Raw genomic sequence first — 24,795 nt, 5'->3', positions numbered from 1 at the left:
TTGCTCTTATGCGCTTGGGTAATTTTTAGAAAAGTTTTTAATATATGATTATCTTATTTTTAAAGTATATTTTTAATTTTATATTAGCTATTTTTATTGTTGACAACATGAAATAGTTATTATAAAAATTAGATAATCTTTTATCTTCATCTAACAAAAGAACACGATAATGGTCCATCTATCTTAAAATTAATTATTTTTAGAATTTAAATGATTAAATATTATATCAAAATATACACATCTATGGTAAACCAGCTGTTGAATTACAATTTTATTATTTTGACTCTTTTTCGGGGGAAACTTAAAGGAGTTTATTAGATTGTCAAGGACTTTTTTTCACTATTAATGGGGCAGGTCAAGGTTTAGCCATGCCATCCTTGAATTTTGTTGTGCTCTCTGCTGTTGAAATATGTCAAAATTTTCTGTTGTTCAACAAAAAGAAATCGTTGTCAGTAGGGCGCTATTTTGATGTTCGACAACTGAAATAATCTGCATCTATGGTAATTTGGGTCTGTTTGGAGAGCTTTAGATTCTGAGAAGCAGCTGCTTGGTAGCCAGCTTCTGAGAATCTGGAAAAGCTCTTAAACCCAGATTCTCCAACTTATGAATTCTTAGTCATTTTCCAGAATATGTAACTACAGATTCTCAGAAGCTGTGGATCGTTTAGGGCAGCTTATGGCAGAAGCAGCTTTTGGGAAAAGCTGCAGCTAGGAAAAGCTCCCCAAAAAGACCCTTCGAGTAGGTTCGGTTATAAAATATTGTATTGTGAGATGAGACCATAATTGGGATGTGCCGACAAATTCTCATGGTCAGACAGTCTGAATCTTAGTTTTCAGTCTCAGAGCTCAAGTTCTCAATAGAACTGTAATTACGCAGTTGTGCTAATCTTGTGCAGTTTTAATTATTAATCTTGTACAGTGAGAATAAATAACAAGCTGTCCAGTCAGTTTAGCCGAGCAATTATCATGGCCAGAAATTCAGTAGCTTAGTTTTCAGTCTGAAAGTTCAGTCTGCTCAGCAACTCCATCACAAATTCAGAATAGCTCAAATGCTCAATAGCACCCGTAGAGGTTGCTAAAAACTTTGCAAATGTCATGCAAATATTAGCTAGCAGTAATTTGTTACTAATTCTTTAACTAAATATACTTAAACAGTGAACAATCAGTGCAGATCTATCCACAAACGAACAGGGCCACAGACAGTTGCATTTGTCTGAAGAAAAGGACCACTGTTTTACAGCTGAAAACTTGGGCCTTCCATGCATGCAAGTGGTCTCATCTCTCGTGTATATCATCATCATCAGCAGCAGCAGCAGCGGCGGCGGCAGATGATACTTCGCTTTCGACAGCTTCTTCCCAACAAACTGCTGCATCCATCTCTTCTTGTTCTCATCTCCACATCACGGTAGTTGCAGTTGCAGCCAGCCGGCTTGACGGACTCACATAAAGTCATTGTTAATTAAACAGAAACTGATTTACAGGTTCATTATAAGTACTCGTCTTTTCGCTTATGTTTATAAATCAAAATTTAAGTTTTTAAGAGTTAAATCTAGAGCTGATTTTAGAGTTTTCGTTGTATCTTATTTTTCGGTCTTTGTTTTTAAATCGCTAAGAACACATATATCATAATTTTACCTACAGGCTAGTCGTAATAAACGGTTTTGCTTATGCTTATTATAAGCAAAACGATAAGACCATATTAGTTAAATTGATTCTTATATAGTATTGGTTGGTTACGGAAAAAAAAACTGTTGTGATCATATCGTACATTGTTATAAGTAAACATCACTTCACTTCATCTTGCCTCTTAATTGAAAAGCAAAAGTAAGTATAACTACTAATCATATCCAAGAGCGATGGATAGATTAGATAGATAGATCTGAGTTTGTTGGCCTTGTCACATGAGCAGAGCAGCCACTGGTCCATGAGGACCATGGCCATCACGTGCCTGCCTCATGAAAAGGCACGGACTGATGAACTGGATAGATCATGGATGGATTCATCAGGTTTTTATCATCATCATCAGAGATCTATCCATGAGCAGCTGCATCTACTTCTACATTTATTGGTCTCGGATCTAACACCGGCAAATCTCTCTGGTAGTACAGTTAACCTAGGATTTGCCTGTATCTAGTCATGGTTACTTTTTCCTTTTTTTAGTCATGGAGTTCAGGCTGAAGGTATGTGCCCATGCCACAGTCACGCCACACGCACTAGCGTTATTACACCATACCGCATGTTTAAATAAGACTCTAGGTGTCGCCTTAAGTAGCATGGGTACGTGCTTAGATAGGCATTTGTATACTTATTGTCGTAGAAAATATACTTCCTCCGTTCTAAAATACGGTGAAAAGGTGCTGTAATTCTAAATTTCAATTGTAAAAAGGCAATAAGAGTGGATAATTTTCCACCACTAAAATCTCCGTTTTAAACATCGTGATGGAAAAGGTGATGAATCATATCAGCTGAAAAGTCCATATTGCATCCCTCAACTATGGGTTGAGTGTGATTTACCTTCCTCGGCAGCAAAAATGGGTATGCCATCTCCCTCGAATATAGGAACCAATACAAACAGACTCCTTTGACACTACTGACAATAATTTCAGACTCCTTTGACAGTATTGATGATAATTTCATCCTATGTGGAGTATACTTGGCACGTTGATATGGTTTTCGTGTGGTGTGGCACATATGTGGCAGTTACGTGCAATTATGGCTAAACAAAATGTAGCGATCACCCACATATCAATGACCTTCCACCACCTCTCTCTTCCCCCTCCAACCCCGCCGCTCCTCTAAATTGTGCTAAAGAAATGCTGGTTGCAACCATGTCGAGGGTGCTCAGACGCATTACACGATTGAGGAGCAACATCGAGATTGCTAGACAAACAGGTTAGGGGAGGATGTCCAAAGAGTAGGCATGCAACAAGGAACCTCATTGAACTTAGGATTTCGATGCCCGACCCTTGGCCACCACCTCCCCATGATGTTGTCCAACCCCTTTTCCTCTCTGGCTACTGAACCAGCCAATTGGAGTTGGACTTGAGGTCTCCAATGAAGGTCACGATACGATGCGACTCAACGTGAATCCATATAGGTGATCGAATATAGGCAAAGGCAGGGCTCAGTTCCCCTGTGATTGTGGTTAGCCCATTGCGGAGCTACCAGAGCGAGTAACGTGGGTAGGGAGTTTCGGTATGACCTAGAGCCGCCTGCTCCGCTGTCGTCTAGAGCACAAAGTAGGAGGAGAGGTGTAAGACAGAAGGGATTGTGAGGTGAGCATTTTATTTTAAATGTACGACATATGCGATCCACCTTTTTATTTCTTTCATAACCAAGTCGCCACCTAAGTACCATATCAACACAGGTAGACCGAGTCAACATGCTATTTTGAACAAAACCACATAATATAATGCCACGCAAACGTCACATAGGATAGGTTAAAACCCCCTTCAAAACCATAAAATCGGACGGCCCATTGGTGTGGGCCCAAATAAAACTAGGCCCATATTCGCAGCCCAGTTATGTCTCGGGCAGTATAAATGGCGCGGGTCGCTAGGATTCCCTCGCGCGAGGGGGCGAGATGGCGAACCGGGCGGCCCAGCTGGTGGGCGCGGTCGAGGCCTTCATGAAGCGGCCCAGCCGCGGCGGCGCCAAGGCCGCCCACGCGCGCGCCCTCGCCGCCGGCCTCGCCGCCGACACCTTCCTCGTCAACCGCCTCGTCGAGCTCTACTCCCGCGCGGGCCTCCACCGCCTAGCGCTCCTCGCCTTCCGCTCGCTGCCCCGTCCCAACGAGTACTCCTACAACGCCGCGCTCTCCGCGTCGTGCCGCGGGGGGGACCTCGACGCCGCGCGCGCGCTGCTCGGCGGAATGCCGCGCCGGAACGCCGTGTCGTGGAACACCGTCATCTCCGCGCTGGCGCGGTCGCCCTCGCCCGGCTGCGCGGGCGAGGCGGTGGAGATGTACGGCGGGATGAGGGCGGAGGGGATCCTGCCCACGCACTTCACGCTCGCCAGCGTGCTCAGCGCGTGCGGCGCCGTGGCCGCGCTCGACGACGGGAGGCGCTGCCACGGGGTGGCGGTGAAGGTCGGCCTCGACGCCAACCAGTTCGTCGAGAACGCGCTCCTGGGCATGTACACCAAATGCGGCCGTGTCGGCGACGCGGTGCGGCTGTTCGACGGTATGGCTCGCCCGAACGAGGTGTCGTTCACGGCGATGATGGGAGGGCTAGCGCAGGCCGGCTCCGTCGACGAAGCGCTGAGGCTGTTCGCGAGGATGTGCAGGAGCGGTGTTCCTGTTGATCCAGTGTCTGTCTCTAGTGTTCTGGGCGCCTGCGCGCAAGCTTGCTCCAGTGATTACAGCAGTGCTCGAGCATTCCGGCTAGGACAGGCCATTCATGCATTGGTTGTCACAAAAGGGTTTGGATCAGACCAACATGTGGGGAACTCATTGATCGATATGTACGCAAAGTGCATGGAGATGGATGAGGCCGTCAAGGTTTTCGAGTCGCTGCCCAACGTCACTGTTGTGTCTTGGAACATCCTTATAACTGGATTTGGTCAAGAGGGTAGCTGTGTGAAGGCAATGGAGCTGCTTAAGAGGATGCAAGAGGCTGGCTTTGAGCCCAATGAGGTCACTTACTGTAATTTGCTTGCTTCTTGTATTAAGGCGAGGGATGTTATTTCTGCTCGTGCAATGTTTGAGAAGATATCAAGTCCGAGTGTGACCACGTGGAACACACTTTTATCGGGATACTGCCAGGAGGAACAGCATCAAGATACCATTGAGTTGTTTAGAAGGATGCAGCATCAAAATGTGCAGCCTGACCGGACAACTTTGGCTGTGATCCTCAGCTCATGCTCTAGATTAGGAAATTTGGATCTTGGCAGACAAGTGCATTCTGCTTCAGTAAGACTCCTGCTCCACAACGACATATTTGTTGCTAGTGGTCTGGTTGACATGTATTCAAAATGTGGTCAGATTGGTATTGCTAGGAGTATTTTCAATAAGATGACTGAGCGAGATGTGGTATGCTGGAATTCCATCATCTCAGGCTTGGCTATCCATTCTCTGAATAAAGAGGCCTTTGATTTCTTCAAGCAGATGAGGGAAAATGGAATTATGCCAACAGAATCCTCATATGCTAGTATGGTAAATTCATGTGCCAGATTGTCTTCCATACCTCAGGGTAGGCAGATACATGCTCAGGTTCTGAAAGATGGTTATGATCAGAATGTCTATGTGGGCAGTGCACTTATTGATATGTATGCTAAATGTGGTAACATGGATGATGCACACCTTTTCTTTGACTGCATGATGATGAAAAATATAGTTGCTTGGAATGAGATGATACATGGATATGCTCAGAATGGTTTTGGAGACAAAGCAGTTGAGCTGTTTGAGTACATGCTAACTACAGAGCAGAAGCCAGATACTGTCACTTTCATCGCCGTCTTAACAGGATGTAGTCACTCCGGTCTTGTTGACAAAGCTATGGCATTCTTTAATTCCATGGAGAACGGCTATGGAATTATACCATTGGCTGAGCACTACACTTGTCTCATAGATGCACTGGGAAGAGCTGGTCGCTTTGTAGAAGTGGAGGCCCTGATACGTAAAATGCCATGCAAAGATGATCCTATAATTTGGGAAGTTCTACTTGCTGCATGTGTGGTACACCACAATGCTGAATTGGGCAAATGTGCTGCGGAGCACCTGTTCCGCATTGATCCTAAGAATCCATCTCCTTATGTACTTCTGTCAAATATATATGCGTCCTTGGGCCGACATAGTGACGCATCAGCTGTTAGGGCACTGATGAGTAATCGTGGAGTTGTCAAAGGTCGTGGATACAGCTGGATAGATCAGAAGGATGGTGTTCATGCCTTTATGGTTGCTGATGATCTTGGAACAGATGGTGGAGAGTTCATAATGTTCAGCAACGAAGAGAACATTTCTGGGACTACAAAAGTACATCAAGACGAGATTTGTGTCAGCTGAAACGACATGTGGGTTTTCTGCTGTTAAATGCACTGATAAATCCGAGCAAATGGTTGCTGAGTCCAATCGTGATTTGGTGAGTGGTGACATTTGCTTGAGAGCCTTCAGATCCATTCTTGTAATGTGGTCAGTGAGGGCGTCTGGATGGTCTGCGGCAAGAATCTGAAAGGCAGGAATGGTCTACAATTCCAGATTATTGTCATTCCGCTGCCAAGTGTCGAATTCTGGGTAGTGGAGAGCTTATGAATATTTTAAAAGTGCAAAGAAATTCCTGACCCATCACATAACAGTAAGCGAAATGTACCTGGATGGACCATTGGATAAAACACGATGGCGTTCACACCGACTTTAGTTAGCCTGTAATACGCTGGTCAGTGCATTTGTCTTACAGTAAATGATGATGACTGATTAAGTGATTATCAAACCACCTGTACTACGAGCAAAGATGTTTCTCTTTTCTGTACCTGGTACTCGCTTCAGGTAACGTATCGTGTGCTGATCTCTAAAACAAATGGCTACCTTATGTGAAAATTTGATGCATTGGCCCTCATGTGTTGGTGCTAAGCTGCAGACTTGCAGTGCACAATTCATTTGATTCTCCAAATCTGTAGTCACTATGCCAAAAATGATGCTCCAAATCTGTAGAACACTACGCCAAAAATGATACTCCAAATCTGTAGGTACAATCTGATAGCACATTTTGTGACCATGAAACGAAAAGAAAAACAGCATGTTTATTATTCTTTAACATTAATATTGGGTACATCAATGATCTTAAGTTTAATGGTTGACAATATGGCCTTAATAAAATTGCCAACAGTACACTTCACACGGCCTATTGCCCTATTGATTCAAATGCTAAGCTTGTCACAGAGAGATCAACTTGCTGACAATCTAAACATAAAGCTGCAGATTCAGCAGATGGATACATTATTTCAGAGGTGATGGTTTTAACTTTTAAGAACTGGAAGTAACTTTTGGATAATCATGATCCGGTTGAGCTTCCCATTCTGTCCAAGATCCATCATAAACTGGAATATCTTGCCTCCCAATCCTATAGAGCCCCTGTGAAGAGATTGGTGTTAGAGAGCTATAGGACCAGATGGCACAATCCAAGATGAGCAGGCAATATTCCGAACCAGAGCAAGTATGCAGGCAGTTACACCAGATCCACAAGAGACTACAATGGGGCGATCAAGGGATATCCCTGAAGAAAAGTTAAATGAGGTATTGTCATTGGTTTCAGCTTGGTGAAACTTTCACATAGTTGTACATCTATAATATCCTTCAGAAATATCTGCATCTTGAACCAGAAAATCTACACTGCTGAAATATGTGTTCTACTTTTCATGCAGTGTACATTAGCCAAACTACAATTTGTAGGACAGTGAGATGAATCAAAGTTCAAACCTGATTGCTCAAACTTTTTACGGATCTCATCTGCAGGGAGAAGCATTGGTGCACCATCAAACATCTGGGATAAGACCAACAAAGCCAAAATTTAGCAGTTTGTGACTATCCAAATACCACGTGGTATACTGCATATTTTTCATTATAGCAAACCTCAGCGAATGGAACACTTGCGGTCCCTGGGATATGTCCACTTCTTACTCCTTCCCGTGGTTCTGGAGCTACACCATCAAATCTGTCAACGATGTGTAAGTGATTTTCTTCACAAAGTAATAACTGCTGTCAAGATACCTATTACTACTTATTTTGGCTTAGCGTAGACCTAATATTATGCTAGCCATCATATATTGACATTCACATGTTGGCATGCTGCACTTAGTTATCATTAGAGCTTCTAGAATCAGCCCTGGCAACAGAAATGAGAGGGTACCTGCCCTTTGGTCGGGCATCAACTTGTTGGTGAGTCTGTGCGGCCATGTTATGCTTGACCTGTTCACAAGCAAAATAGCTCAACAGCCATGGGGATAATCGAGCCTGTTAGACCCTGTTCTTTGGTTAGGTAAGTAACTGGTGCGGAAAATGTAGTATCAGATTAGTATATGATTAGTTAATTATTAGCTCAACAACCATGGGGATAATCAAGGTTTCATTGAGTCCTGTTAGGCCCTGTTCTTAATACTCTTCTCTTGTTAAAACTAAGATTTTCCAAATTTAACTAATTTAAATTTAATATCATGAAACTAAACAAGTCCAAGTAATATAAAGTAGGAGAGCAATATAGAAAAAAATGTGTTCATGGTCATATGTAGCTCTAAAGCTTTCATTTCAAAACAAGGGAATGAAGAGGTCACCTTTTCTAGTGTCCAAAATAGATGAGGTTGGAATTGAGTCTGAAACGTTACAGCACTCGACTGGAAAATGAAACCATAAACCTTTCAATAAGCAAAAACTGTTTCAGTACACTTAAGTAGACCATACTTGTAGCCAGCTTATTACCAGTTGACCATTATAAACCATTTCGACAGCACTATTAGCAGCTTTAGCTTTCAGAATTGCATAGGCAGGACAGTTGCTTTCAATATCAAATCCAGAAGCTCGCCACTGAGGTAAACCTCCATCTAACACCCAAACCTTATTGTGACCATAAACTCTGAACATCCTGTCAATTGATAAAATATACCAAAAAGATCATATCATCTTGAACATGCTAATGAAGTAAAACAAATATTGATTACTCTGGCATGTTTAGAAAATATACTCTACTATTGCAATTTGCAATGAATCAACTACCGCTGTATAGTTCATGAAATATCATGACTTCACTGCATGATTAGACTTTATAAATTATAAAATCTGGTTGAAAAAGTAATTAATTATATTTTTATTGGATTGTATTAACGAGAATTGCTGCAAAAGTGTAAAGGTGCCTTAGATACACTAGTAGAATGAAATGGACTAAACGAACATGATTGTCGAACATTTCATATGATTATAAGACAACAACTCAAATTTCATTGCAGATTTAGCTATCTTCGGTGGATGTCATCATTATGGTATTGCAGATCGTAATATTATGCTTACCACCATACACGAGGTGCACTGAAAAATCCCTTTCCATCATAAACAATAACTTTATCATGATTTTTTATATCAAGTGCAGAAACTGCTGCTGCAAAGGCCTCTTCTGATGGCAGCATGTGTGGCAACTGAAACAATTTCATGAAGTAAAGATATATCAAGCATCTAAATTTATATGCCATGCCTTGAGAAAAGACAGAAAAGCTTCATTAAATGAGAAAATTCAATTATTCAGCATAAACCTTGCACCATTGAATTGAAAGAGTAAGTTTCCAGTTGGTGGCCAAATTAACAAGATGTGAAGTGCACTTAGAAGGATGTTCCTTCTGCTTATTTACCTACTCAAACAATAATTGAAATAAGAATGAAAGGTATATCTGTAAACATCTCTCACATCAGTTGTCTTGTCGATTATGCCATCTATGTCGAAGAACAATGCTCCAGGGATACGGGCCACCTGAGTACATCATAATGCTTGAGCTGAGAAAACATTGGTATCACAAAAGGAGAAACAAAGCACAATGCAACTGGAACAAACCTGGTATTCTTGCCATGGATCCCTGTTCTCTACAGGCATGTACCAGGAAGCATCCAGCACCTAAACCGAATAGAAGAATGTTACAAAACAAAGCAACATGTAGCCTTACAATTCTTTTGCCATAATAACAAAAACAAGCAATATGCAATGAAGTAGTAGCAAAATACTACTTAACAACGATTTCTTATCACTGAACTCATAAACTGTACTCCATGAGTACTAGTAGCACTTAGATACATGTGGATAACTGGATTGCTAATCAAGAACAGATTGCTACTTCCAAAATGCAGGCAAAAGGAGGCTGAAGCATCTTTCTGGACTGAGGAGGAGCAGATGAAAGTTCATGCCTCACCTTAACATCAGGCTGCCCTAATTGCTCGTGCAGCCACCGAGCAGAAACAACCGAATCATCCGCCGCCATCAACTTGGCCCGGTTACCGGGGCTACTGCCGGCGGCTGCTGAAGGGGATCAGGAAGCAGAGTTTTGCAGATGAGAGATTCCGAGACCAACGAAAAGCAAAGGAGCAATCTTTTCGGGATTGACTGGAAGGAAGAAGGAACTCACCTCGGTGATGGGAGAGGATGGCCAGAGCAGATGAGAGATGAGTCGCAGGCAAGGATACCTTTATATAAATAAATAAATAAATAAATAAATTATAGTATTAAAATAAATACTAGTAAATAAATAATACGAGTAGAAGTGAGTAGCTGTTCAGGGATGTGCCGTGCGAGCGCAAACTGTGGTCACGTTTGTTGCTATGGCTGGAGGCCAGGAGTAGAAGCAGAGAAACTGCGGACTTGCTGTTTGCAGTGCAGATTCAGGTTGTGGAGGACGTCATCCATGACACTTTTTAGCACAGGACTCTTCTAATCCGGTGAGCTATATTGGCGTTTTTCTCGTGTTATTTTATTTATTTTTCCGATCAAGATGAGGTGAACCAGTTATGATAGTGGGGCCGTATGAAAGTATGGTATACCAGAAATATCTCGGTCACTTCATTTTTAGCTCATCAATTATCATGTTTGTCATATAAAGAATTTATCTTTAAACAATTATTATATGCGAGTTTGGTAAACAAGATGATAAATATATTGAAGACAAATATATTGGATTTTGAAAAGGTAAATAACATTCTAGTTTTTCTAGCTTTATATAGTTATATGTGAGTTAGTAAAATGAATTTTTTTTATGGAGGGAGTAGTATTTTTCTTTCATTCCTGTTTAATCGGATGAATGCAAACCTGAAATGGTACCTTTCAGAACCATATAGACCAGAAATTAGCCATCACAAAAGATTAGCTTAGTGGTACGGTGGCTTCAGACTTCAGTCATCGATCTTATGACAGTTTTACCACGAACAACTGAGGGTTACAAAAAGTTCACAGGCTCCTTGTTACTACATTGTTTCAAGAAAGTTACAACTTACAAAGGGCAGCATAAACATTTTACACAGCATGGCTCCTCCTGGTCCTTGGCACTCTACAGGATTTAACAGGTCAATGCATTCCCATCTTGGATTGAAAGGAATTGAAAGGCTTGTTGATTTTATGCTTGATGGTGCCATGTTAGCCGTAGCGGTTTTTTGGTTAATTTACATACTCAACCATGAAGCAGTTTAATATCCCTCATGTTTACAAGCATAGAGATGCATGTTATTCTTTAGTTTGAATAATGTTTTCATTCCATCCATAATCCATTCTGGAAACTCTTAACAACATTCTGTTAATTACTGTACACTATGTTCTGCTGCGCTTATACTTTTCTTTGTATTCATACTATGTTTCCATCTTCCTTCTCACTAACCCTGCAAAGAAATCAAAGCTGCAGCGCAGGAAATTGCGTGAGATGTCAGTCCTTGACAAAAAAAAAAAGGATACTATCTGGCGCTTTATATTTTTGACAACAGAAATCAGACGAGAACTTTATATTAAGATATAGTAATACAGATACTGAGTATTAGGACATGAGGAAGATCTTAGTAATGGAGAAATGGACAATACCTGTTTCCATCAGGGTGCAACTCATAGCTTTTGCCATCCTCGCCAATAGCATACAAGTACCCAGCTGGTGTCAACCCCTGAAAAAGAACAGAATGGTCCGATAACTGGAAATTTGTATTTAATAATAATATCTAAATTCGGTGTTAACCTGAATAGTGACCACACTGTCTGCACGCTGGGCTTCAGGCCCGTCCTGCACAACAACCTTCTGTCCACTGCATATCAGTGAAGATCAGTCTCAGTAATATCGAAACATATGTAGAAAATATATGACAAGCAAGGTGATTCACTAAATATCAACATTTTTTGTTTCCAAATATTTTGCATCAACTATTCTCGCACAAAAGTTTCATATGGCAAATGACTGAAGTTAACAGTAACAAATTGATACTAGGGTGTTCATGGATAAATCTAGGTGTTTAGTCTGACTCCACATTTTTCTAAATACTAACAGCACAACTCCAACACCAAGGCATTCCCAGGTCAGAGTCTGGAAACCACCTTTAACCCGCTTGACCCATGGATGTACAGCACTGGCAGATAAGATTCAAGCAATAGACATTAATATTGAGATACTATTCCATACCTATGAAGCCAAGAGTTGTAATACTGTTCCTCAAGAGCCTGAAATCCTGGAATAGAAGTTAAGAATGTCAAGTTATCATTTATTCAATTCTGGCCCTAAAATTTATACAATGCAGCACAAGAAGTGGTCACACACTAAATAACAAAAATAATCAGCAAAATACCATGTCTAGGGCATGCGTCAAAGGACATTGTGCTTGAACATGTGGCCAGAACAAGAGGAGAGGAGTGGAAATATAAGCTACCTTCATTTGAAAAGATCTCAAAAAGAACTTCAAATTTATTGAAGAAGGATGCCAGTATGTCTTCACGTTTCAATGTGGGCGAATTGGCCTTCATTTCTTTCAATGCAGCATTTAAACATGTCGTAGGCTCCTTATTGTCCACATTTAAACCAATACCTGAAAAGCATAGAAATAAGCACAAATTTATCATAAGAAAAACCTTGACAGACAGTGTTGCTTAGTGATATTGCAATCATCAGCATTAAAAATAATACTCACCGGTGCAAATATTGTATACTTTTGGTTGATAAGACGAAGTACAAAGGATTCCACCAACTTTTAGCCCTTTCAGATAGAGGTCATTGGGCCACTTTATCTTAACTTCAAGTTCTGGCAGCCCCTGATTTTAAGTCACAAAGAGAGTCAAGCCCAGAAGGTATCCATCATTCGGTAGAGAGAGAGACATAAAGTGATCAACGGGCTGCACCGAAAATAATCACCAAAACTAGTGGTACTGCACTACTATTTACCTTATAACAACACAGTTCTTTGATGGCTTCTGTCATGGCAAGGCAGACAACATACTGCATAAGAGGAAGTTTCCGTGCATCCTCCATCTGTGAAGTGAATGAGAACATGAGACATCCTGCCGGTGATTCCCACACATTCTTTGAACGGCCTGCATAAATTCATCAGTACGATCAGGGAGGACTCTGATGTAAATGTACCTCACATTGTATCGATGATTAAAAGGATGCATGAAACAATCAGATACTCAACAGGCTCATTCAGCTAGCACATATAACACAAAGAATTATCATGGCCATAAGAAGCTGAATCAATCAAGAACATGTTTTTGCCACATCATATTGCCAGAATGATCTCACTTCTGAAATTACGCCGTTAACCAGGATTACATCTGTAAAAGTTGCTCTCTGTTGAAGACATAGCAGAGATCACCCCAAATCGAGCCACCGAATTTAACATTTCTCGAGTCATTAGTCCCAATGTCACCAAACATATCATGACTAGAGAGCAGACATTACTAATCCACCTAAAGTGACAGAAATCGATCGCAGAGACTGCAAATTCATCACAGGTATTGTTCTAGAACAGTACCAACAAACAAGCACCACTTTATTAGCCTAATATCCTACTTACCTCTCCCTCTGAACTGCACGCCAGCGACGCAGACGACGCCCACCGGTAGCTTCGCGAAGTTCCTGCGCACGCCGAGCAAGCGAGCAGTCAGCCAGATAAGCCCAAAGCAAGCACTCGAAAGAGGCAAACAATGGACTCACTGCGTGACGAGGTCGTGGGTGGAGGCCATGCTCGGCGACCAGAGCATCCACCTCCCGAAGCGGGACGCCCGGAGCGCGCCCATGTACGCGGCGGCGTCGAAGCCCGCGCCCGCGCCCGCGCCCGCGCCGGAGTCGCGCGACACGGTGATCTCCTCGACGGAATCGCCCTCTCCTAGAGCGAGAGAGCCCGCGGCGGAGGCGAGGAGCCGCTGGTCCTCCGTGGACTTGCCGGAGACCACGAGGGCGACTCCACCGGCGCTGCCCCCGCGCCGGTGCGCGGACGTGGCCATGGAAGAGCGGGTACGCAGGTACCTGCGGAGAGCTACGGCGGCTATCACGGCCGCGGCCGTAGCGGCCGCCGCGGTCGCTGGCGGCGGGAGGCGGACGGGCAAGCGCATCGACGGCGGCGGCAGGCGGCGGGCGGCGGGCGGCGGCGGCGCTCTTTGTTTTCTCCGCTCTTGCTCTCTTTTTTTGGCTTTTGATAGCCAACTCTGGGCCCACAAGAGCTCCGCCTATTGGGCCGAAAATATTAGGTCTAGTGGGCCCATGTGAATTGGGCCTTGGAGATCTGGGCCGAGTGCGTTTGAGGCCACTGGGCCAGAGGCCCAAACGGAGAGGGTTGGGGCTGGAGGATTACACATGCGCACAGGTGAAGAAGGTGACATTTAGGCACGAGTCAATAACACGTGAACCAGGATAACGTATCTACGATTTCACAAAATTATAATGATATATTTATAATTTTCCCATAAAAGAAACAACCAAAATTGTTCTTTCTTCCTTCAACGTTATATTGGGTGGCAGCAAACTTTCCACGCACGCAAGAAAAAATTATAGGCTAAAGTAAAAATATATAAGTTGAAATTTTATAAAGTTTTAAGCTAGAAATATACAAGTGCTAAGTTTTTATGAAATGGTCTATGGATTTTGACCTATTACCTCCCCCCTCTTACATATAACCTTTCACGTTGTAACCTCTCCGTTCCAACGTAAACTGATATCTAAAGTTTAAATTTTATGATAAATAGTTTAACTCTTGTATTCTTATGTACGCTCAGTTCACAAATCAATAAATTTTATTCTTTTGATACACCTTACCAACTTATCCAGGCATACTATTTTTGTATTAATAAAGTGTATTTTTTTATATTTTTTCATCTCATCAATTAGTACTAATTTTATTCTAAAATGACTTGTTTTAGCCTACACCACATATATGAGCACAAAGATACAATAACCAGAATGTGTTTTTCTTTTTTAAATCTCAATGCATATGTTTTCTACCTTTTAAATTCTAATGGATGTCCCCCAGTTACTAAACTTCAATGCAATAACTAGTCTAAAAATAAAATCTTTCGACAACAAATGATGAGAGTTAATAGTGAAGTCTCTGTGTGTATAGGTAGTAATTCTTTAGAAACCCAGGAGTTATTCGTTGTGAGGCGGAGATAAGAACACTTTACCAGCTTAAAATATAATCATCTATAGGTTGTTTCACATAGATTAAGGCTAAGAAGAAGAATTAATGTAGGGTTAAAGAGTAGTTGTTGATAAAATATAAAGAATCTTAAATGAGAAATAATTAATATGATAACTGATACCGTGAAGCGCCGTAAATACTTAAATTTTGCTATGAGATCTAAATCATTCAGTTACAAAATAACTAGGTTCAGATGGTAGTAAAAAGAAAAGATATAGCTGGAACAGAAGATGGTTGTCCTAGGGCGACAGGAGATAAGCTAAAACTTAAAATTTAAATTATTAATTCAAGTTAATTTTAGATTTTTACTCTAGATTTATTTTTCAGTTTTTAATTTTAGATGGCTAATATATATATATATAATTTATAATTTTTTTTATAAATACGACGTCTATCTTTTTTAGCTACGTTTAGTTTCTAAAAATTTTTACGAGAGAGGTCAAATCGACGCATACGATCACATATTTGAATTATTAAACGTAAGTCTAATTAAAATACAAAATTTAGATTCTGCCTAGAAACCGCGAAACGAATCTGTTGAGTCTAATTAATCCATCATTAGCCTATGTTGATTACTGTAGCACATATAGCTAATCATGTACTAATTAGGCTTAAAAATTTGTCTTATGATTTTCTTGTAACTGTGTAATTAATCATGTATATTTAATGTTTCGTTTAGATATCAAAGAGTCGACGTAGGTCACCTTTGATTCAAAGGAAATTTATAAAAATTTTAGAGGATTTTATTCCTATATGAATTTTTTATACAAAACCCTTTGAATCAAAGAAATAAATCCAGAATCCTATGAAATTCTTAGGAATACCTCTTTTCATACAAGTTTTAGAGGAAATTTAGTAAGAGGCAGAATCTCTTGGAAAAAAAATGCTTTGTGTCTTTATCTCTTCTCAAATTCCTGAGTTTTTCATGTGGTCTAATCAAACAGTCATTTATATGTTTTTTTTATTTTATAATCCTTTATTTTACATTTATATTCCTATCAAAATACCATGTTTTTACCATTACTTCCGTGATTCAAAGAGGCCGTAATGTTTTTTAAAAAAGTTTCTATACACGAACTATACACGAAAAGCCATCCAATCACCCGAGCGAGAGATCGAGATAGGGAGAGAGGACGATGACGGGTCACATCACATCACATCGGGGTCATGTCAAATCGTCAACACGGCCCCGTCGTCGTCCTGCCGTTGCTGTTCACAGCGCCACCTGCTCCATCCACTCCAATAGTACGTCGTCGCTGCTCAGCCGGCCGCGGTTTCCGGCCGGACAAAAATATTACTGCTCTTTATTTATTTTTTGAGTTATTATTATATACTACCTTCTGTTCCATAATAATCTTATTTTTTATTTTTTTCTAATGATCGACCATTCATCTTATTTAAAAAATTTGTAAAAAACTTTAAAAAATTAGTCACGTATAAAGTAATATTCATATTTTATCATCTAGTAACAATAAAAATATTAATCGCAAAAAAATTTTAAATAAGAAATGGTCAAATGTTGAACTCGAAAAAACGAAAAATGAGATTATTATGGGTCGGAGGTACTATTTGAGAGTTTAGGAAGGTTAGGAATAAATTAGTTTTAAGCGGGTGCATTTTAGTCTATGACAGAGACTTCCTATGTTGTAAAATTACTTTATCTTTCTAGTTTAATTTTGAAAAGGTACGGTACATATACTGTTACTCTCTTTGTTCTGGAATTTGGTCCATATTTCTTCTTCAAACTAGAAACATGAATTTGTTCTAGTACGTAAGAAGTATGGTACGAGTCTACTAGATCTAGAGTAAATTTCAAAAAAACCACAAATTTCATCATCAAAATTGCATAAAACATGGTTGATATGATAGGTAACTGCATGCTTTATGGCATGAAAGCTCAGTAGAATCCTACCTTACAAGAATGCAATCTAAATTTAGGATTGTTTAAAACAATTTAGAATATCAAGAACTGCAATTCCATAGACATTTTATAAGATGAAAACTTTTACAATCTATACTTGACATGCAGAGAAATGGTGTTGTTTTGTGAAACCTCGGATACATAATACCTACAGTTCTATGCCGCAAGTCAAAATATGTGTGATTTTCAATAACTTTAATAATAAAACATGGCTTGAAAAAGATTGTGTGCTTAACCTGACCCGAACCTAGCTATGGAAGCCAAAAAAAACCAAAAAAGCGTGGGAAGATCATCGGGCTCAGGCTAGTCTTAGACCTGTTTTGTCATGATCAGGCTTTTTTCGAGGCCGGCCTAGTGTTTGAACATGGCTAGCTGTGGCAGACTCAAACAGGTGTATGCATTTCTTGATGATTTTTTTCATATTCTAGCCTTTTTTGCAATAATTTTTATAAATAGGTCCCTCCCGAAAAATATTCGGGTAATGGATCCAAGTGTCTGTTCCAAAAATATGTTTCAGGAGAAGTCTATTTAATTATATTTTTTTTCCAAAGAGAACTAGAAGGTGCAAAATTCAGCATTTCTTGCTCCGGCCAAGCTCTTGAAAGTGCCCTTTAGAGCTCACAATGTTACCTGGGCCCGTTCGGTCGTGGAGGAGGTAAGTTAACTTACCCAATACGAAAAACGAAGTAATAGATTAGTATATAATTAATTAATTATTAAAAAAATAAAATAGATTAATATGATTTTTTAAAATAACTTTTTTTTGAAAATTTTATAAAAAATACATCGTTTAGCAGTTCGATAAACGTACGCGCAGAAAACGAGAAATTTAATTTAACTTACCTTTGTCGCCGAACGCTGCCTTGAACGGGTCGGATATGATGCCACTGCTCCTAGTCCTAGCCTCCTACACTGCGCAGTACGTAATGTACATTGGTTTTATGATCTGTAACTATCAACTGGAGTAGTATAGCTTATCCAAGCTTCTGCCTTCCTACACAATACACATTTGACGTAGTCGATTTTTTTATAAATATTTGATTATTTATTTTTTTTTAAATATGTAAAATATATATATGTATAAAAGTATATTTAACAATAAATAAAATGATATAAAAATAATTAATAATTATATAAATTTTTAAATAAGACAAATAATTAAATATATATAAAGAAGTTAACGACGTCGAACATCGATAAGGACGAGAAGGAGGGAGTAATTGACAGCCGTGCACTAGCACGTACGTAGTGTGTGGCAGTGACAGCGCCTATATACCTCCATCTCTCTTCACATCCATTCGCACTGTACGTACGTCTCATATACGTACTGTAAGCTAGGTAGACCTCGTCAACACACACTTCACATGGAGTATACACGATCACGATCACATGAACGCACCACTTAGGGTGCGTTTAGCTGGATATCGATTTCCAAATGGAAGGTGACCGTTCAGTTTTTTTTAATTTGATTCGTGGGTAAAGTTGGATTAGGTGGTTTAGAAAGGAAATATTTCATAAAGAATAGCATACTATCCGTGCGTTGCAATGGTATTCTATTTTAAAAATATCATTAACAATTTAACATGATATTAACATTATTTTTCTATCATTTGTCATCTTTGAACTGCTACGTATATTTGGCATTGACATGTAGGTCTATTGGTCCCAATATCTTTTTCTTTTTATAAAGAATAGAATTGGTGTGAGTGACATGTGAGGTTCACATATACTTTTTTTCTTTTAAAATACAAAGTATAGATAAAAAATAGGAAGTTGGTGGTGGTGGTGGCAGATTCACTGCCACCAGCCACCACCACTAGGGAACTTTATAGGAGTATAGAAAAATAGAATTGGTGTGAGTGACACAGATATTTTTTTCTTTTAAAATACAAAGTATAGATAAAAAAAATAGGGAGCTGATGGTGGTGACAGATTCACTGTCAACAACCATCACCACTAGGCAACTTTATAGGAGTATAGATATTGGATGAGTGTATAATTAGTTAGATAAGCGTATCTAACTCCACTGACCGTGATCATTAGTAATTGTTTAGTGATATATTTTGTCATTAATTAGTAATTACCAAGTTTAAAGTATTGTTAATTAGTGATCATATATATATTTTGCTGTAAATGTGTGCTAATTATGAAAAGATCTATGATGAACAATTTATATTATTATTCATTAGTAATACAATACGTTGATTCATCCAACTAAGGTCTTGTTTAGTTGCCAAAAAGTTTTGGCAAAAGGGTCACGTCGAATATTTGATCGGATGTCGAAAAGTATTTTCGGACACGAAAAAAACGAATTTCACACCTCGCCTGGAAACCGCGAGACGAATCTTTTGAGCCTAATTAATCTATCATTAGCACATGTTGTTTATTGTAGCACTTATGATTAATCATACACTAATTAAGCTTAAAAGATGTGTCACACGATTCTCCGTGCAATTAGTTTTTATTTTCATAAAACTCTACTTGTCAGTGATGCACGATGGATCGACAAATGCACTTTGGCGCCGGGTACAAATGTCGAGTCCACATCAAACGTAGCACTACACCGACACAGAGACCAATCCACATCTCAAGATTATATATATACTCCATGAATAATATTTCAGTTGAATCAAGGGGGTATTTGGATCCTAATGTCTTTTTTAAGTCACTGTTACATTAAATGTTTGGGTATTAATTAGAAGTATTAAATACTGATTATTAATAAAATTCACCCCATACTCTAGACTATTTCGCGAGACGATTCTATTGAGACTAATTAGTTTATGATTAGCTAATGTGATGCTACAGTAAATATTTCCTAATCGTAGATTAATTAGGCTTAAAAATTTTGTCTAATGAAATAGCCTTTATTTATACGATTAGTTTTACTATCGATCTATATTTAATACTTCTAATTAATGTCCAAACATTCGATATGGTAGGGGAAAAAAAAATCCCTACAGCCAAACCACCGCTCAATGCTCGTATCGCCACCACGCGGGTGGATATATATAACCAATCCCAATCAATCGCGATCAAATCAGTTGATTAAACCGATGAACCAATCGTCGAAATCTCCCACCCATTCCTACGCAAAATCCCATTGACTGACTGACCATCCACGACAGGTGGTACTAGGAGGATTCGGCTTAGAAAGACTAAAGAATGGCCATTCCGTTCGAACGGAAATGTTAAATGACTTTGCTAATAACTTTGCCTCGTACACCGACGCCGGACTACTGTCTCGCAGACGTGAGGTTCACGTGTTCTGCACCAAGCTTGGCCTCGACTCGACGCCCTACGTCGCCAACAAGACGGGTCGTGTTGGCAGCGCTGCCTCTGTCGCCGGTGCTGGCAGGATGCCGAGCAACGAGATCTCCGTGTAGGTTGAGGTTACTGCCGTTGTTGCCGTGAAGTTGTGCTGGCTCGCTCTCCATTGAGGCCTAGCTAGAGCTAGCTAGGTAGACCAACCCAATAACCGTTTCATACTTGCTTAGCTTTGCTTTGCATTGAGTGTGAATATATTCTGATATTTTTTATGTGATCAATCGATACATATTGATATTTTATGATACCTGTTGATACCTTTTGGTATCATATAATACCACACTAAAACCTAATGGATTGATACCTTTTGGTATCTTTCGGTATCATCTGACACAAGTTGATACTAATCGGTATCATCCAGGTTTTCATATGGTAAACAAACGATACCTATCGATACTTATTGATAACTATTGATACATGCTAATATCATATGATAGCACTTAGAACCATATGGTACCACTTGGTACCACCTGGTACCATGTGATACATATATCTTTTTGAGCTTTCCTTGTCGCACGACGCTATGATGCCAGATGATACCAACTGGTATCACACTAGTGGTATCATCTGGTACCAGGTACGCGCTGGTACGTGAAGCGCATCTGAGCACGAAGGCGGCGGTGGAGGCGTGCGACACGCTATGGCGAGAGCGCGACGTCGGCGGAGGCGGGCAGACGATGGCGGAGGCGAGCGGACGCGAGGGGACTCGGTCACGCATACGTATACCCATTTTTTTAATTATCCCGTCCAACGGGATGCCGTGCTCTAGCCATGCTTATTCGGTTTGCTCTTCTCTTCGTATTAATGTTTTTGTGTGTATATCTTATATACGGTTAAATAACATGTTTTTTAAAAAAAATGTATAAAAATTAATCATCTCATATTTTTTGACTAGATTTTAAATTTATGTAAATTATTTTTATTTCTATACCACTAAACAATATAAAAGTTAGATAATCTTTGGCCATAGATACAACCTAGCCGAAGTACTACACTATACTGTGCAAGACCAATCATAAAAGCGAAATGGAGCCAGCACTGTTGCAGATGATCGATCGATCGATCGCACACTGACGATCGCATCGACCAAAAGCAGCAAAAGCTATGGCTGTTTCATAACCGAGAAGCCCCTGTCCGCCGATCGATCTTCGGTTTCGTCAGTGACGAACAGGAATGGTCGCAAGCAGTGTGTGCACACCATCGCCGGTCTCGATCAAACTTGGCTTTCTCATCGCATCTATCGAAGGGGTGCGGTGCGGTGCGGTTCGCGGATCGATCGCCGGTCTGATTGATCGCTCGGTTGATGGAGGCGTTGATCAGTGGTGAGAAATGCCTTGACGTTAGGTGCCATGCCCTTGCCTGATCTACGCTGGATTTTCTCCTCATTTTTATCGGCTCTAGCCCTTCCATTCTTCCTAGTATAACCACTCCTAGACTTATTTTCCCCTCTAGCTGTAGATATATAAAAAGTTGTTTTATTTTTTGATAGTTAGTTAATGGGTGAAGGATGGAATTAGCTATAGTTGAAACTAGGGTGGAATGAATGATGAGATCAACGGCAAAAAAAAAAAAAGAATGATGAGGAGATAACTATGATTGTTTTAGATAGGAGTAAGTTGGTGCACAAATTGAATAGAGTTATTTGTTGAATTGTGATTGGTTGGAATAAGAAAATAGGTAATGAAGTAACCAGGTTGAAGGAAAACTTTAAAGAAACTTGAAGCAAATTGTATTTGAGACAGAAGAAAAATATGCTTACGTTAACGGAGATCAAACACAGTGTCAACTTGGATCGGCGATCTCAGAGAACAGATATAGGAGACATATTTGCAAACAGAAAATAATTTATTAATAAAACTTTTATATACATATTTATGATCTAAAAATCAATAATAGAAAATATAATTTAGTGAAGAAACTCCAAAAGGCTGAGTGTCTCCGTGTATTGTAATTGGATCTCTGACCTTTTGGAATGTCCCCGATTCCACTCGTGCATGCTTAGAAGAAAAATTAAATTTTAGTCTATAAACATAATCATAAACGAAAAGATAACGGTGATATCACACCGTGCATACATATATCCAACCATGCGGATATATTGTCTTTAATATGTTTTTAAGTGAAAGTAAATATTTCTATTATATATAAATAGAAAATAATGTTAAAAAATTCCGAAGAATGCATCACTATTCGACACCGAAACAAAAGAAATCGGATGGGAGGAATTGATAATTTTGCTGGGGACAATCCAAGGATGATTATTTGTCTTTTTCATAGAAAAAACAAACGACATATTTACAAATAAAAATAATTTATGAACAAAAAATTTATATAAGTATTCTTAATTAGCGGTCTAAAAGATCAGAATTAAAATAAACTTTAAGTGGTAAACAATCAATTTCAATTTCAAGTTTAAGATTAAAAATTCAAATGTTGATTTTTGGTTTATAAAAATACGCAGAAATTAAAAAATGAGTGCGAAAATGACACAGGTTATTACCGGTGGAACCCATCAAATTAAGCTCAAGGCGCCAACTGATGAATTAGCACAACACTAGTACAAACTTGTAGTGTGGAATTAATGCTGCGTTGACTAATTAATTTACATGCATTGACTAGTTCTGAAAAATCAACTTAAAAAGCCATCAAGATAATCAACATCGATCCGCTCCCCAACAGTTGACGATCTTAGCTGTTTCCATTTGACTAAACCAACTGCGACAGTTTAAACTAACTAAATTAACCCTACCATTTCGTACACAAAACCATGCAGATTACGTACAGCTAGCCACTAATTGGAGCTCCCACGCGCGCGCTGCGAGCGAGCAATTTCGATCGCGAGATGATCAAATGGCGATGCGTGGTAGGGGAGCCATCGATCGCCATGGATGGCTTAGCAGAAGCTGCAGAAGCTTTAGGATTAGTTAATAATGGAGGTGGAGGCGCGGACCTAGCTAGCTTAAGCTAGTTGAACACCGACAGTGGCATCATGCACCCGGCGGCGTGCGCCTCGGCGGCCGCGGCGGCCGCCGCCATGGCCAGCACAAGGTCCTCTCCGCCGGCGGCGGGGGCAGTGGCCGTGGTTGCGGGGACATCACCGGCCTGGTCGCCGGCCGGTGCCAGGAAGTAGTGGCCGTGGAGGAAGTGCGCGTGGGGGAACAAGAAGTGCGGCACCGTCGTCTCCGTCAGCGGCGCGGGGGAGGCCGTAGTCGCGGCGGCGGAGACGGCGACGGGTGGGTGCAGGTCCGGCTGCGGTGGCGGCGGCTGCTTCTGCTTGGGCTGCTGCGAGCTCCGCTTCCGGCGCTTCTTCTCGTAGGCGATGCCGCGCGCCTTGGACTGGCTGTCGCGGACCTCGCGGAGGTAGAGGCGGACGGCGCGGGCGCCGAAGGGGTTGGCCTCGGGGCGGCCGCCGTGCTCCTCGAAGGCGGCGCGGAGGCGGCCGACGAGCGCGTCGAGGCTGCCCCACGCCTGGCGGAGCGGGCAGGGGCAGGGCGCCGGCGGCGAGGGGTGGCCGAAGAAGGGGCAGCCATGGGCGTGCACCTTGGTCTTGCCGAACTGGTCCAGGTACCGGAGGAACTCCAGCACGTGCGCGCCGGAGCACCGCGCCAGCTCCAGCGGCGGCCGGTGGTTGCGCAGGTACTGCCCGAACGTCTGCCAGTCCCGCCGCTTCTGCGACTCGTACCTGCTCGGCCTCGCCGCCGCTCCTCCCGGGCTGTCCGCCGTCGCCGCCACGCCGATCATCTCCATCCCCTCTCACCTGCTGCCCAACCAACCGCCATTGCTGCTCATCAGTCAACTTCAACGCCACGACCATTAGTCAAACAAGCAAGCAAGCAACAGTACACTCTACAGCTACTATGCTTCGTCTAGCTTTAGCTCACAGCGTGGATCAGAATTCAGAAACAAAACTAGGGTTTCAGCTAATCACCCACGCAAAACAAAACAGTACTCAGCCTAGCTCACTCACTCACTGACGCAGTCAAGAACTGACATAAACTGTAAGCTTGCAGGCTAGAGCAGAAGGAGAACCACTGTACCCACCGCACAAAGCAAAAGGACGATCGTTACAGCCACGCACACCTGCACAGTGCCGGGGCGATCAGCAAATCGATCGCTGACCAAACTAATCCACCTCGATCTAAACCCTAGCGAAAATTAATCGATCAGGTCAAGACGTAGGTAGCAGGGGTTCTCAAATCTTTGCCGCAGAGAGAAACTGTTTCAGAAAAAGAACAAAGAAGAGCTTACCAAGAAGCCAAGAAAAGGGATCGAAGAAGCGCGAGCGGCGGGAGGAGGAAGACGATGGGAATGGCGGGGAAGAGAGAAGAGAGGAGAAGATATGGAGGGGTGGGAGACAAGGTGGGGGACCCAGCGGCGCAGATATCAAACCTGGTGGGTCAGAGAGAGGAGGAGGAAGAAGGAGACCGCGG

The 24,795-nt window shown here is 41.2% G+C and overlaps 4 protein-coding genes across 7 annotated transcripts; 1 reads left to right on the top strand and 3 right to left on the bottom strand.

The window, feature by feature from the left end:
* The first annotated feature begins 3,582 nt into the window (after window positions 1-3,582).
* Window positions 3,583-6,540, top strand: LOC102717318 (pentatricopeptide repeat-containing protein At4g20770-like). The gene has a single exon (XM_006648284.3). It carries the CDS (start codon window positions 3,583-3,585, stop codon window positions 5,998-6,000), a length of 2,418 nt encoding a protein of 805 aa, XP_006648347.2. The 3' UTR covers window positions 6,001-6,540.
* Window positions 6,541-6,709: 169 nt separating this feature from the next.
* Window positions 6,710-10,138, bottom strand: LOC102722459 (thiosulfate/3-mercaptopyruvate sulfurtransferase 1, mitochondrial-like). 2 transcript variants are annotated; one of them, XM_040521160.1, is made up of 12 exons: window positions 10,092-10,138; window positions 9,879-9,985; window positions 9,527-9,586; window positions 9,383-9,445; window positions 8,992-9,116; window positions 8,407-8,569; window positions 8,262-8,321; window positions 7,841-7,899; window positions 7,564-7,645; window positions 7,411-7,474; window positions 7,140-7,207; window positions 6,710-7,065 (listed from the first exon to the last, which is right to left on the bottom strand). In XM_040521160.1, exons 2-12 carry the CDS (start codon window positions 9,945-9,947, stop codon window positions 6,958-6,960), a joined length of 921 nt encoding a protein of 306 aa, XP_040377094.1. In that variant the 5' UTR covers window positions 9,948-9,985; window positions 10,092-10,138; the 3' UTR covers window positions 6,710-6,957. The 2 variants fall into 2 exon arrangements, with proteins under 2 accessions (XP_040377094.1, XP_015689012.1); XM_015833526.2 differs by lacking the exon at window positions 10,092-10,138 and having other exon boundaries at window positions 7,841-7,944; window positions 9,879-10,012.
* Window positions 10,139-10,805: 667 nt separating this feature from the next.
* Window positions 10,806-14,035, bottom strand: LOC102717040 (biotin--protein ligase 2). The gene is made up of 9 exons (XM_006648283.3): window positions 13,638-14,035; window positions 13,498-13,559; window positions 12,867-13,015; window positions 12,616-12,736; window positions 12,358-12,513; window positions 12,114-12,159; window positions 11,676-11,742; window positions 11,528-11,604; window positions 10,806-11,348 (listed from the first exon to the last, which is right to left on the bottom strand). Exons 1-9 carry the CDS (start codon window positions 14,033-14,035, stop codon window positions 11,303-11,305), a joined length of 1,122 nt encoding a protein of 373 aa, XP_006648346.2. The 3' UTR covers window positions 10,806-11,302.
* Window positions 14,036-22,868: 8,833 nt separating this feature from the next.
* LOC121053591 (protein G1-like1) lies at window positions 22,869-24,663 on the bottom strand. Of its 3 annotated transcripts, none has more exons than XM_040521158.1 (2): window positions 24,614-24,663; window positions 22,869-24,125 (listed from the first exon to the last, which is right to left on the bottom strand). In XM_040521158.1, the coding sequence occupies exon 2, from the start codon at window positions 24,110-24,112 to the stop codon at window positions 23,330-23,332; it is 783 nt and encodes a 260-aa protein (XP_040377092.1). In that variant the 5' UTR covers window positions 24,113-24,125; window positions 24,614-24,663; the 3' UTR covers window positions 22,869-23,329. The 3 variants fall into 3 exon arrangements, with proteins under 3 accessions (XP_040377092.1, XP_040377091.1, XP_040377093.1); XM_040521157.1 differs by lacking the exon at window positions 24,614-24,663 and adding an exon at window positions 24,407-24,548; XM_040521159.1 differs by lacking the exon at window positions 24,614-24,663 and adding an exon at window positions 24,407-24,548 and having other exon boundaries at window positions 22,869-24,122.
* Window positions 24,664-24,795: the final 132 nt, after the last annotated feature.

The sequence above is a fragment of the Oryza brachyantha genome, chromosome 2, assembly GCF_000231095.2.
Source record: "Oryza brachyantha chromosome 2, ObraRS2, whole genome shotgun sequence".
NCBI classification, from domain to species: domain Eukaryota; kingdom Viridiplantae; phylum Streptophyta; class Magnoliopsida; order Poales; family Poaceae; genus Oryza; species Oryza brachyantha.
This window is presented reverse-complemented; position numbering and strand designations above follow the sequence as displayed.